The following is a 15,511-nucleotide window of genomic DNA, read 5'->3' on the forward strand; positions in this document are numbered from 1 at the left end:
ATCTGCACTGTTAAAATAATAAAATATGTGATTTGTAAGGTAAAGTTCTCCAAATAACAAACAAAAAACAATACCAGAAAATAAATTTACCACATTATGGCATACATAAACATTACTATTCAAATTTATGAACCTATTACATTTTCCCTAGAGAACAAGCACATTTGTCATCATATAATTATGGAATAAATACTGAAAATTTTTGAAAATACTAATAATCAACAAACTCCCAATTGTTATAAATTTATTATAGCAAGTTTATTCTTTTATGTTTCTGCTTCCTGATTAGTATTTTTAGTAGAGGCATAGCACTGGGGGGTAAAGAAGGTGAATATGCCTCAAGTGCCCATTATGCTTTTTTAAAAGTTCCATTTTGTACTTTAGCTATTTTTAGATATATTGTTCATAAAGCTCATGAATGCAACTTACTTTTGCTCTGCTTACTTTTTCTTCCCCCCCCCCCCAGGAAAATTCAATCACAGCACTAATGGAAAGGACAAAAATATTGCATTCCTGATACATCATTTATTTTGTTTTGCCAATGGTTCTTAGAAGGTTTGAATTATTTCAGTAGTGTCAATGTTTTCATTAATGCTTAAACTAGGTGATCCACATTATGAATTTTTTTTATGGTTGTCTTAAGATACAATGGATTCTTCATAGTTTATTAACATTCCAGAAACCAGACATCTGGATTATTTATCTTTATCTTCATCAAACCCCCACTACTTTATGAGATACTTGAAGGGGGGGGGAGGACACCTGCAGAAGACACCCTCCAAAAACACTTGTGTTGTCAAGAAGAAAAGCCTAAAACAATGGGCTAATTCAGTCGTTGTGCCTTGAACTGGAAACAGATTGTGATTTTACTTCAGAAAGCATTTACATTTATTACATTCAAAAATGATTCTCATTCAGAGTAATGATTGAGATTCATTTAAAATAAAAGATACAGTAATTATGTGATGCAATCCTACTATAGTGCCAAGATTTCATATACAATCAACATTTTCAATTGGATATAGACATCAAGGTGTGAGTATTTATGATCTATTTTGTTGATATTCTCTCAGTTCAAAATTAATGTGAGTATCCTGGCATGGTGGTTGCACACCACCTGTAATCCCAGTGGCTGGGGAGGCTGAGGCAGGAGGATCACCAGTTCAAAGCCAGCCTCAGCAATGATGAAGTGCTAAGCAACTCAGTGAGAACCCTGTCTCTAAATAAAATACAAAAAAAGGGTTGGGAATATAGCTCAGTGGTCAAGTGCCCCTGAGTTCAATCCCTGGTACCAAAAAAAAAAAAAAAAATTAATGTGATTAATTGTATTCATCTGTCACTCAGATTCCAATTATGTCTAAACAGAAATTAATCATAGCATAGACAGAAAAAAATTCTGTGTCTGTCTAAATTATTGACTGTACCACTGTCCTCACTATTCTTGTAAGTACCAATTTTCATTATAAATTCAGGAGGAAAAAGCACTTTAGACCCAAATATACATAAATTGCTAATAATATTTTAATTTAAAGTATTTAAACTCTTATCCTCTAACCTTTTCACTATTAGCATAATAAAATTTCCACAAGTTGAAAAAAATTAATTCACTTCAAATGTTAATCTGTGACATATCCAAATGTTTTTGCCATCATATATATAAACATTGGCAAATAGGACACTTAACTGTGACTTGAAAAATTTAACAATGTTAAATAAAACTATTTTCTAATTGAAAATGTTATTACAGTTAAACCTTTTCAGAAAACAAAACATAGTAACAGTTTTTAAAATCTTCACACATACACACTCTAGTTTTCTGAGTCAGTAATCAAAATCACAGGAGGTTTTGTGATGCTTCCACAATCATTCAAGCCAGGGCAAGCCTACTGTAGCATTTCTTTTATTTAAAAAAGAAAAAGGAAAAATAATTTTAACAAAATATAATTATTTCATTTATAATACATATTGAAAATGATGTGCCAATTCCACAAGGTATATTTTAAAATCTTCCAAGGTTACATTGAAAAGGAAATTTAGTATTAATTTTTTCATTCCAGAGACTCAATGTGGAGTCCCCTCTCTGGTTTATAAACCCCAGTACAACCTGTGGACTGCAGAGATTAGCCAACAGTGTTACTTGTGTGGCATTCTCTCTTTAACCTCAGGAAAATTATTTGATAAATGACTTCTGCATTCAGAAATTGATGCACCAACTCTTAATTTACCTTTAAACTATCTTTAAAGACCTTATTGAAAATATCCATATTAGCAAAGTTTTTTTAAAAAAAAAAACACAAGTTTTAAAAAACTGAATTACTAGAGTTTCAAGTAGACTTTAGATGCACATTTTCACATAAATCTAAATTCAACAGCAGCTTTGATGTTGAGATTAATACATGTTGTGCTTTGATCTTAAAGGAATATTTCCTACATACATGTGGTTATGAAAAATTATCAAAATCGGGGAAAATGTTAGTGGATTTCTCTAATTTTAAAATGATGCTGACATTATATAGGTCAGTTTTTATTTGCAAGCCTTTGTTGAAGAAGAAATATCTTTATCACAGTTCTTATCATGTCTTATACATGTAAGTAAATAATGCAAATAGATATATAATTGAGAGGCTGTGGTTGTAGCTCAGTGGTAGAGTGCTTGCCTTGCATGCATGAGGCCCTGGGTTTAATCCTCAGCACCACATAAAAATAAACAAATAAAAATAAAGATATCGTGTCCATCTACAACTAAAAAAAAAGAAATATAATTGAATGGTCACTCATATATGTTCCTGTTTCCCTTTACAATTAAACTGATATCTCATTATATTAATTTATTTGAAAACCAATTCATCTTGGGTTTTTGGCACAAAACACCAGAAAGAGCAACTTTATTAAAATTAAACTCAGAGCATTATTTGTGATTATTGAACCATCAGTAGAACTAGACTATTGTACAAGTATAGTTGTACAAACTGATTCCAGAATATCCTGTTTCTAGGTTTTACCTCTTGAATTTACCCTGGGAAATACAGTGGTATGCTTTCTTTTCTTCAGAAATACCAAATTGATAAAAAGAAAATAATAATAGTTTACCATTTTGAATGTAACAACACCAATACTTTAAAGAACTAACAGTGTATTCTACAGATATATGTGCCATAGACTATGAAAAAAGAAACACTTTAGGGAAAAAAATCATGTTACAAAATGTATTATAAAAATAAATTACATAGTATGTGCCCATGGACCTGAAAGCTTCCCAAAAGGAAATTTCTTTTGGCACAAAAATTCACTTGCTCTTACTATATATTTTCAGCAAGGCTGTTTTTAGCTTTTCCATTATATCCTCAAAAAAAAAAAAAAATCACTGGAAGTAGTAAGATATTTCCAGTTGTGATCAGTAGCATGGAGGACCTTAGTAATAACAGAGAGCTGCAGAAATATCCATTCAACAGGGATTCAGAGGAAGTACACACACCCAGTATGTGCTTGGTTTACCATCTCATCTGGAGTTCATACGTAACTGATGAATGATGATGCTTTCTATAAAGAGAAGAAAAATACAGGATTTTCAATTAAACTGAAACTCAAATTGATAGTTTATGAAATGATCAATACTACATCATTTCACTAAAGGACCTTAAGTGTTAAACAACAAAACAAACAAAAACAGGTACATAAGCCCAATAGGATCCCCTGCTATTCTTGGGTAACTTCTTTATATTGTCATATGTGCTTTGCCTCCAAAAACCCATTAGAAATCATGACTTAACATTTTAACCATATTAGGTCAATATTACCCAAGGAATAGACTGAATACAAAGATAGTAATTACCATATACAAGCCTCATAATGGGAAAACAGACTTCTCTTGGCCAAACTGTCTGTTCTGAATGATATTTATGCCCCTTTAATTTTTTTTATGTATGTGGGCTGTTTTTAATAAGGAGATATCCATTCTCTATTCTAAGAAGTCACAAATGATTCACTCATGTCTCTGCTTCCTTTTGCATTAACTATATGTTTTTAAATATAAATTCATTCTTCAAAACTAAGATATTGAGATAGTAATTAGAACAGTCCAGTCACATTATGTACATTTAATATTTAAATTTATTTGATTGTTTTTGCTTTTATACTAACCTTTATGCCATCATGAACATGTATCATCATCACTTTTATTCAACCTTTTAAGAACTACAGGTCTACAATATGCTAGGCATGGAACTATATTGGTAAAAAATATAAAACAGAGTTCTATAATCACTGAGATTATATAGAGCAGCAAAAATAACTAAGCCTCAGATAATTTCTCCACCTGAAAATTTTATTACCTCCATGCCCACATATAGTAATTTTGTAAGTGCAAAAACTTGTTAATGAGTTTATCAAAAGCATGAAGAAATTTACACTTATTATTCTCTTTAACTTCAAATATCTATTATTTACATTTTATTCTCTTTTTTTTTCCAGTTCTCAATGGACCTTTATTTTATTTATCATTGAACCCAGTGCCTCACACATGCTAGGCAAGCCCTCTACCACTGAGCCACAATCCCAGTGTACATTTTGTTCTTACTTCTGTAGTTAATATCTGAATAAGCAATAATTAAATTTCATTATACCAAAAACCTGTTTCCTGCTAATTATGCACAGTGGATAATCTTCCATGGAAAGAAATATTTTGTTTGGTTTTATTAACTTTCCCCTGGGAAACCACTAGGTGGAGATATTTCCATTCCTTTCCTCAGCCTTTCAACTTGAATTTAAGATAGAATAGACAATAGCAAAGTCAAATGAAGCTGTGAAGGTTTTGTAAAGATTTTAAGACATATAATACTATTTTCCACCATACCATAAAACCCTAAAAATCATATTTTTTACATTGAAAAATTATTTTAACTTCTTTAAATGCCTAAAAATGTGTCAATATCTTCAGACAAAACAATAACAAAGCACCAATTAAAATATAATGTAATTAAAAATCAGAGTCTAAGATTCAAATGTTGTTTCTCACTAAATGCTTTTTTAAAATTTTTTTTTATTTTTTATTTTTTGGTACCAAGTATTGAACACAGGGCACAGGGGTACTTGACTACTGAGCCACATCCCCAGCCTTATTTTGTATTTTATTTAGAGACAGGGTCTCACTGAGTTGCTTAGTGCCTCAAAGTTGCTGAGGCTGGTGATTCTCCTGTCTGGGTCTCCCAAGCCACTGGGATTACAGGCATGCGCCACCACACCCAGCTGATGCTTATGTTTTAATAATTTTTGTAGTAGGTTTCAAAGAATGAAAAGGCCTAGATCTCAAATCCCCTTAATACAATTAAAGTATTTTCTCCTTTTCCCTCCCTTAAGAAAGCATAGGAACAATTTTAAAAGAGTGAAATCCTGAATCATTCTTATCATAGATGTGATTCAGAGTGCTTATGCCTTTGCTTTCTTGATACAAAATGAGACTAGATATCATCTCTAATGTATCTTGCAAGGTTAACATTCTGTGCTACTCCCATCTCTTCTTTCTTGTTGAATATGCAAGCCTCTTAATTCCTAGAGTGCTTTCTCTTCATCCTAGCATTTTCAAATCTTTAACAATAGCTACTTATAATTAATATTTGGTGAAAATACATGGGGACAAAGGGTTTATTTGTAGAAGAAATATTATTTTAGCTCTACCATTACTTTTCATTATTATTTCAAATTAATAAATTGGAGCCAGGCTTATGCCTGTAATCCCAGCAGCTTGGGAGGCTGAGTCAGGAGTATCGCAAGTTCAAAGCCAGCCTCAGCAACCCCAAGGAACTAAGCAACTCAGTGAGACCCTGTCTCTAAATAAATATAAAATAGGGCTGGTGATGTGGCTCAGTGGTCGAGTGCCCCGAGTTCAATCCCTGGTACCAAAAATAATAATAATAATAAATTGGAAATGCATGCATATATCTAGATAGAGAAATGTCTCAGAAATACTTGATAATGCCAAACATGATTATACATAAATTCTACTTTAATGATAAATCAGTTGATATTTATGTAAATAAACTTTATTAAAAATACAATTATGCCCAAATTTTCTTGTTTTATATACACGAAGACACATGTTGTATCATTTATAGTGACAGTGAGACAAGATCTATGACAGACTTTATAAAACTTTTATTAAAGAGATTTTGTTAAGCCTATAGTTGCTTATTATCCATGCTTTCCCCAAGTCTCAGGTGAACTTAGGTAAGAATCAGTCACCCAGGATCCAAAACTAAGAAATAAATGTTTTACACTATTAAATTTTGAAGTAACTCATTATAGAGCAAAACTCTCTGATACATATGGAGTTCACAGTTGCCAAGAAAAAAAATTAACAATTTAGAGATTAATGCCATTATATTTCTATAAAAAAGGAAGGAGGAGCAGAATTCCAGTCTCTTCTTTTTTTATTACTTAATACAACAGAATAATGTTTACATTTTACCAAAGTTAGAAACTCAGCAAATTTAATTCCATATCCTATTCTGTCTTTATTTTATCTCAGAATAAGAATAAAGTATAGGTTATATGGGGCCTCTAAAGTGACCTCAGTACAGATATAATTCTGTAATCATTTTTGGTTAGATACATTTTTCTGACACTAGTAATTTGTAGAGCATGTAATCATCAGACTAAAGATCAAAGTACCACCTCTATCAGTGATCTCAAAATAACCAACACTTAAATTTGGGCCCCATACAAACCTTTATTAATATGATTTCCTTTTTTTCTAATTAGAAAGGGGAAAAAAATCCCTAAGTCTTAATCAGCATATTGCATATGAGGAACATTGAATTTGTATGTTATTGTTAACATTAACAATTTACAAAATGCACTTATTAGACATTTTCCCCTGTATGTTTCTCTTCAGTATTGATGTTTTTTTTTTTCCATAAGAAACTGCAGGTAACACATTTAAATACATTTTTTGTTATTATGACATTATGATGAACTCTGATGTAGCTTATTAATTCATTCTTTATTGCACAAGCTATTAGATAATTTCCATGCAAAGGAAGTTCAACTTCTTGTCAATTCATAATTGTACTTGATTTCTGACCTTACTATTTGCTATCTATGGGTGGTATGTCAAAAATGCTGGCAAACCACATGACTTGAACTGTGTGCATGAGCCACCAGTATTTGGGGAGAAATTTGGAGAGAATGTCTCTTGAGTGCTAGAGTGGTGCAACCTCATAACAAATTGAAATATTGCTTCTTCCCAGGAGATCTCCTTGGCTATAGAGGGGGAAAGATGTACTGCCTGGAGAGTCAGTAACTCCTCAAGCAGTACATGTTTTTACTCTGCCAAACTCTCTGCAAGAAAACACTTGAGCTCTGAATTTTAAAGGTCTGCTCTAGTAAATCAGACACCATCCATTTAATAGGCAAAAACTCTTTTAAAATCACACAACAAAGACAAAACATAGCAGAAGCTCAACTCATAGCAGAACTTTGCATCAGTACAGGAGGGCTGTTTCATCTGTAGAAAAGTACACATCAAGTTACAGAAAACATTTCTTCTTATATGTTCATCAATTTTGCTGGCTTATCACCTGCTTCCCATGTTCCATGGCTCCTTACCTATCAGGGTAAGAACACTGAAGAACACTGAACCAACTTAGGAATGTGTTCTTCCTCTCCACCAGCTACCAAACCTCAGCTTTGGACTTGCTTCCGTAGACAATTACTCACCTGTAAAAATGTCCTACATTCTATATACCATTTAGAAGCAGGAATACTTAGGTATTGTTTAAGTGTCTCATATCCATAAACTGCTTCAGGATTCAATCCTGTTATTATCACATTCAGAAATTAATAAGTTCTGATAAAACATCTGTTTTAAATAGGAAGTTCAATGAACTTCCCCTGTTGACTTGGACTTGCACTCCTTCTTTTGGATCCATTTCAGCTAATTAAAAATACTTCCGACAATCAGTTTTGTCATTTGCTCCAGAAAACTTTTGAACCAGATGATATAAACTCTCTTGGGGGTCTGTACACCACCTAATAGTTTTATTTGCTTCCTTCCAAAACATTTCCTATTCCATCCTCAGTCCAAATCATCCCATTACCTCCCCAGGTTCCAGGAGTTATCGATAATCACAGTTATGACTAATAACTTCTTCAGGCAAGCTAATTCTTATCTTCAGTGTAATACTATTTCCCAGATACAAGCAAGTTTGAATTGGTTCTCACATATATAACATTAACCATAAATAAAAACTAAATAGTAGAATCAGGTACAGTGGCACATACCTATAATCCTAGCTACTCAGGAGGACTGCAAGTTAGCAAAAAACCTCATCTCAAAATAAGAAATAAAAAGGGATGGGGATGTAGCTCAGTGGTGAAGAGCCCCCAGGGTTCAATCATCAGGAAAAAAAAATGAGGGCAGGGGGCAGGTGTGTTAGCACACACCTGTAATTCCAGCAGCTGAGGCTGAGGCAGGAGGATGACAAGTTCAAAGTCAGCCTCAGCAACTTAGTAAGGCCCTACGCAACTTAATGAGACTCTGTCTCAAAATTTAAAAAAATTAAAAGGGCTGGGGATTTGTCTCAGTGGTTAAGCACCCCTGGGTTCAATTAAAAAAGGGGAGCAGGGGGAGTAAATAGTGAACAAATAGGTAAATATTTGCACCAAGCAGGCTCAGGTTCTACTTCTTTTGGACACAGATGCCAAATGTTTTAAATCTATCTTTAAATTTAGAACTGATTTTTGATCCTGGATTCATCGTTAATAAGATAGACATCTCTAAGCCTTAAGATTTTTCTTCCCCTTTTTAAATTTTTTTTGGGGGGGAGGTTTTCTGTTTTTCTTGAATAATTGATAATTATCCTCTTGATCTATAAGGTCTGGTTCAGCTCCAAAGAGCTCTGACTTTGCAGTTCTGCTCATGACATACACATAACATTAGCATAAGTATAGAGACTAAAAGTACTTTTACCAGAGAAGCAATTAATCTTTAGTTCTTAGGGAAAGTGTTGCAGAAGGCTCTTGTAAGCTGCTTGCTGAACAATAGAGAAGCATATCATATTATGTCTAAAGAGGAATGCCAGAATAATAAAAGATTATACTAAACCATAAGCTAAGGTGAGGTAATTTGCCTTTTAGTAGCAGAAGAGACTATCACTCCAGTCTCCTGGTTTTCACTTATAATCTTTTCAGCCCTCTCAGTTTCTAGTCTGTTGTTGAGCAACCATCCTTCTCAGTGTTCACCTTGATATCCATCCTAAATCTAAATCCTGTTTGTTGGTGGTATTGTTTGGTCCTTTAAAATAAGACCCTCTCTCCTATTTTGGGGGACCCTTCAAGAAAGCATGACTAACCTCTGAAACTTTCCTTTTAGAAAGTGCTATTCAGGCCCCTGTAGGAAAGTCAGAGAAGGTAAGGAAAGGTCATTCATAATTCATGCTAGTATGTTTACACTTCATTTAAAGTAATAGGGCTTCCTTTGTTCATCAATTGTGTAATGGCTTCAGAGACTAGAACTCCCCAGCTCAGGACTCCTAGCTGGTTTGCATTGTTGACCTACTGCTGTGCCTTTGAAGGAAAACAGATGAAACTCATACCTTTTAGAACAAAAATACCAGATTTCCTCGAATTCCAACTTCCCTTTGCCCCCCCCCCCATGTTCTCATGCTTGATTTTTGAGTTCCTCCCACGACATTCTCACTGGTCTGCATTACAGACAAACGTAGGAATCAGAAACACCTTACTTGCACCACTTCCTGCCATCCTTCATCTACTAATTTGGTTTCTCTACCATCAGTGCCAAGTTTTCATAGCAATGAACAGACCTTTAAGCCCTAGGAAAGATTTTGTAATAATAGTTTATCTTCCTAGAGGAGGTGGTGTTTGTAAAAGAGACTATGAACAGAAAGGACACAGTCACCAGAAAGAAAAATAAAAGAAAAGCCAATTCAAGGAGGAGAAACAAATTGACCAATTCCATGATCCTTGCTTGCAGGGGTTCAATCAAGGGAAAGGGAAAGATGCTTAGAAGAGTAGGGAGGTAGAGAGTCCAGCCACAGGAAACAGAGTACCAACTAAGGAGCTGGCATTGTATTCTATATGCAATGAGAAAACTTTAGAGGGTACATTAGAGGAATGATATGATCAACTTGCAATTAGAAATTGGAATGAAAAATGAATGCAAAAGTTTGAGAATGGAGATTATGAGACCATTTAGGAGTATCATAGTAATACTGATGAGAAGTCATTAAAATCTCAATTCAGGCAGTGTTGGTAGAAGTGGAAAGGTGGGTTTGGCTGCTAGAGAAGTTACAGGGTTCAGGTAAACAGGACTTCCTGATGAGTCTATTTGAGGGCTGAGGGAGAAGGAGTCTAGGTGGCTAATGAGTTCTAGCTCTGGTGACAGGGTAAGTCATTTTACTACTTCTGAGCTGGAGAATAATTTTTTAAAAAAAGTCATGAAGAAAGGAAGAAGAGATGTTAAGAATGGCTATTAGACAAGTAGAATTGGTGATAGACAATATAAAATTGGATACATAGTTGAATGGAGATAGAGGTTTAAGACTTGTGAACATATGGGTGATAATTGAAGCCATGGGTGCATATAAAATAAGAAGAGCAAGCACGCAGAGTAGGAAAACAGCTTTTGATAGAGATGTAGGGAACATCTATTCTTAACATGTATGCATAAAATGAAGAATCAGAAAGGGAGACTGAGGAAGAGCACTCAGGTAAAAAGAAACCCAAAAGAAATTAGATGGCTTGATCATGAAAAGAGAAGAACATAGCCTTAAATCATTGTTACCAAGACCAGAGGATTATTTTGTGGGAAACCTAACCTAAGAAGTTCTAGACCTTGGCACAGGAATGGGCAGCATAGAACAAACACAAGGGAGTGAAAAGTTTACACATGACTGAGATTCTCATCTCACCTCCCCTGACCTATTCCCAGCCTGCTCCAGAGAGTTCACTGAAGGATTTTTTTCTCTATATACAAACTATTGGAAGGTGCACTTCAAAATGCAAGTAGACAGGTACATAGATGAGAGAAGTAGAAGATAAGGAATCAGGAAACCTTGAATCAGCCTATGCAACAGAACAGCAACTGTGCAGCAGGCTTAGAGGACAACCAGCCTAGACTGAGGTAATAGCCAAGGGCTGCTCTAGGAAGGTCTCCAGGGGAAAATGTGAAGCTGATGTGTCTGTTTGGAAAAATTACAGATGGGTGTTTGGCAGATCTAATGGAGCATTTGGAAAAAAATAGATAGATGTATAGAAAACAAAGCAGATGAAAAAGCAGTTCTTTTGAAGAGGGAAAAGTAATAGGAGGAAGATGGCACACCCATAGTATATTACTTGGTTCAGCAAGGAAGAATATTTAACTTTACACTGTAAACATATAAAAATATAAACATATAAATGCTGGCTGCTGATTTATCAAAAATAGTGACGTAATCCTGTTGGGGAGGATGGGTAAGAGTTAAAAAAGGGGACAAATGAGAGGTCTAAATCTTATACTTTCAACATGGTAATGAGAAGACGAGATATTTAAAACCTAGAAATAAAAAGAACACAAGCACATTATTTAGGAATATGAACATAAATGCCAGGAGAAACAGCTAAGAGTTGGCAATGGTTTCCTCGAGGGAAAAAACTTAGAATGTCAAGAGACAAGGTAAGGAATGTCTGTTTTCATTGTCTTTTTCCACTGGCTGATATTTTAACTACATATATAAATCCCTTTAAGAAAATTAAGGTTATGGGAGGGGGTATGGGGGTAGGAAAGGGACGGTGGAATGAGATGGACATCATTATCCTAAGTACATATATGAAGACAAAATGGTGTAACTCTACTTTGTGTACAAACGGAGATATGAAAAATTGTGCTCTTTATGTGTAATATGAATCGTAATGCATTCTGCTGTCATATATGACAAATTAGAGTAAATTTAAAAACATGAATTCTTAGGGGGGGCAGGGTTGTGGCTCAGTGGTGGAGCACTTACCTAGCATGTATGAGGCACTGGGTTCAATCCCCAGCACCACATAAAAAAATAAATAAAATTTAAAAAGAAAAGAAAAATAAGGTTATTGGAGAATAAATGGGAAGTATGAAAGGAGGTAGAAAATGCTAAGTGTCAATAGTTTAGCTGGCTATGGAAGGAAACAGTGATAGGATTGTACCAGTTGAAGGCAGAATTTGGCTAAAATGGAAGGTGCCAGAGCATATTTATATCCTGTGTGGAAATATCCTGTGTGAAAAGGAGAAGCTGCAACATCAGAGAGCAAAGAGATAACCAGTGATGAGACCCTGGAGGTCAAAGAGAAACACTAAACTTTATCTTTTCTGGGAAATTTTTGGACTCATTCATTCCTATTCACTGGGAAATTCTCTCTATACCCCTCTCCTCCTTACCTCATGCTCCTCAGTCTCTCTCCACACCCCCAACCACCCTGTAGCCTCTGACACACACTTCTTTTTCTTTCTCTTTCTCTTCCTCCTCCTCTACCACTACCACCACTTCCTCCTCCTCCCCCTTCTCCTCTCTCTTCTCTTCCTCCCCCTTCTCCTCTCTCTTCTCCTCCTCCCCCTTCTCCTCTCTCTTCTCCTCCTCCCCCTTCTCTTCCTTCTTCTCCTCCTCCTCCTTCTTCCTTTTCTTGTTTTCTCTCCTTCTCCTTCTTTTCCCTAGTTCTGGGGATGGAGCCCATGGCCTTGTGCATGTTATGCAAGTGCTCTACTACTGAGATAAATCCCAGCCCCCATGTGCTCTTATCTATATTCCAATCTAGAAAGTCACATTCCTTCCCCAGTATTCTGAATCTATGAGGAATTAGAAATTCAAGTCATTTTATATTCTTGGACATGTTTTCATTTCACTAAACTCATACTTTCCTCACATTATAAAACAAAACTATCTATTCATTTACTTGAACACATTCAAATAATAGATCTTGATGCATACAATAAAATCCCTAGGAAGACCCCAGTTGTTGCCCATCAACCAGCCCTCCCTGTAAATTAATGGGAATGCCAAGAGAAATTGAATAATCCTATTGAAGTAAATAACCTGAATATGAAGCTCACATATTGTCAAAACACAATAAACATTTTTATGGTTGTGGGTCATATGAGAACATTTTTGGGGAATATGTATGTGAAGTATCCACCATCATGTGCTGAAATAGTTAATACATTTAAATTATCTGAGACAAGGAAGACCAGGGTCTCCTCCGTAGCTATGTTGATTGTGCCCTGAATGTCTCTAGAAGGCACAATCAGATTGAAATCTATGGAAATGACACCTCACACCCAGCCTCTCAACCCCTGGAGTTTTTTTCAAGGTGGGATTGGAGCTGGAGCTATACACATCAGTCATGATGAGACCCCTTTAATTTTACTATACAATATATTTCAGAACAGAGAAAAAAATTAAATTTATAATCACATTCACTTTTGAAGAAGTCCATTAAACTTCATTTTAAAAACATATTCACAAATGGAAGCTGGATTTGGAGTGCATTTAATCGTCTACCTCCTATTCCCAGTAGATTTCACTTCTAATATATGGTTTAAAGCAAAGCTATCCAATGTATAGTTGGTTCTAAAATTATAAAGAAAAACTGCCATGACCATTGCTCTTTATCATTTCTGAAAGTGACTATGTATTGTTCTGCCAAGTTTTCTTAACAGTTGTAATTTGTAGGTGGCTCTATGCCAAGATCTAGATGTATAAACACTAGATGTATAAACACTGTTAAGACCTTTGGAGCATTTTTCCAGCTGATGGTATGAACTTTGAGAAGAAATGACATAGCATGGTATGAGCAGGTAAAAGCAAAGACATCAGCAAGTGACATTAAGATTTTGATAAATCACTGAAGAATGACAGGTAGAATCTAAAGGAATGCAGTATTTGGTTCTTTTGATACCCCCATTTGCTCAAACATAGTATGTCATGTTACAGTAATACTAAATACTTCACAAATACCCAGGTAGGCATTAATAAAAGCAGCAAATGTCCTTTTTTTTGAAAGGGTTGCTTGTATACTATATGAAAGTGGAAAAATTCCCTTAAAAAATGCAAGTCAGTATTCTAAATGGAAAGTTCTCGAATTATTTAAATTTGTCTTGTCCAAAATCATATTTCTTTTTTTTTTTTAGTGCCAGCTATTGAATCAGGGCCTCATGCATACTAAGCATGCATTCTACCACTGAGCTACATCCCAAACCAAAATAATAATTCTTTTTTTAAAATATTTTTTTAGTTGTTGATGGACCTTTATTTTATTTATTTATATGTGGTACTGAGAATCGAACCCAGTGCCTCACACATGCTAGGCAAGCGCTCTACCACTGAGCCACAACCCCAGCCCCAGAATCATAATTCTTAAAGTGTTTATTTTCTCAGTCTCTTTTTCCCACCCCCTTTTAAATTTTCAATCCCATTATATGGCATGTCTTTAACATGGTTGCTCAATGTTTGTTTGTTTGTTTTTTAATACCTTTATTTTTATGTGGTGCTAAGGATGGAACCCAGTACCTCACATGTGATAGGCAAGCTCTCTACCACTGAGCCACAACTTCAGCTCACTCAATGTTTTTAATACATATTCTGAGAAATGATGAATAGTAGGAAATGAATATGATTAAAGAGCCTGCGAATACTATGAGGCATCTATATCTACTACCACTACAAACAATTCAAGCGCAAATTCTGCAAAGTATAGGAAATGTGGTGAGGAGAACACAAAGAAAAATGTGTTTGTTCATGGACTAAAAACTAATCATACATCTTTTTTTTTTTAATTACTTTTTCCCAAATATCAAGATCAGGTGCTATTCATACAATTTTGAAATTCTAACAATTCCAAAATGGAAAAACAAAAATTTGTAACTTTATAGTTATTGTACTTCTGTAAAGTTGACCTACTTAATTCCAAACTTTTGGCAAAGGTACTGTCTACATAAGACCTTAGTGTGCTAAGCTATGGGTTACTAACCTTGAGCTCATTTGTTGTTATGTGACTACAAAGCACACTGTCCACTTTAACATGGTTAGTCTCACAAATACAGTTGGAATTTGCATTCACAGTCTGTTTCATGCTTATTAAAACATGCTTAAAATTAAAGAAAATGATTCAAACATGAGAAAAACTGACAGGAATAATAATGTATTTCTCCACCCCCACCACACACACACACACACACACACACACAAATCTTGAACTGTTTCTACATTTGCAAGTAGAGTCCACATTTAACAGAGTAAAATATTTGGACTCAATTAAGCTATGCATGATGTCATTTTTTTCTTGGCATTAATGTATCCGAATTTACTTTCTTCTATTTTCTATCCATCACAATTTCTGTTGAGCTATAAATGGTCGTTTAGCAACTCTAAAGTGCTCCACAACTTAAATCAGTCACACACTTGAATGGAGCACGAGTCTGACATTAATATTTCTAAAATTACTCTCTATGACATTCTGGGAATCTTTTGTAGGTGGCCGAAACTTC

General features: G+C 34.7%; 1 protein-coding gene across 6 annotated transcripts in view; it reads right to left on the bottom strand.

The window, feature by feature from the left end:
* Positions 1–1,884: 1,884 nt before the first annotated feature.
* The window catches only part of Filip1 (filamin A interacting protein 1), a 174,086-nt gene continuing 160,459 nt past the window's right edge, over positions 1,885–15,511 (bottom strand). For all 6 annotated transcript variants that reach the window (XM_046430427.2, XM_058574527.1, XM_058574526.1 and 3 more), the window contains one exon: positions 1,885–3,540. Coding sequence is in view for 1 of the 6 variants with exons in the window: in XM_058574529.1 (XP_058430512.1) it covers positions 3,500–3,540 (41 nt within the window). In the remaining 5 variants the exon portion in view is untranslated. The remainder of the gene's footprint in view (positions 3,541–15,511) is intronic.

The sequence above is a fragment of the Marmota monax genome, unplaced genomic scaffold, assembly GCF_021218885.2.
Source record: "Marmota monax isolate L192 unplaced genomic scaffold, Marmota_monax_Labrador192_F-V1.1 WCK01_AAM20220418_F8-fsc00227, whole genome shotgun sequence".
Lineage (NCBI taxonomy): Eukaryota > Metazoa > Chordata > Mammalia > Rodentia > Sciuridae > Marmota > Marmota monax.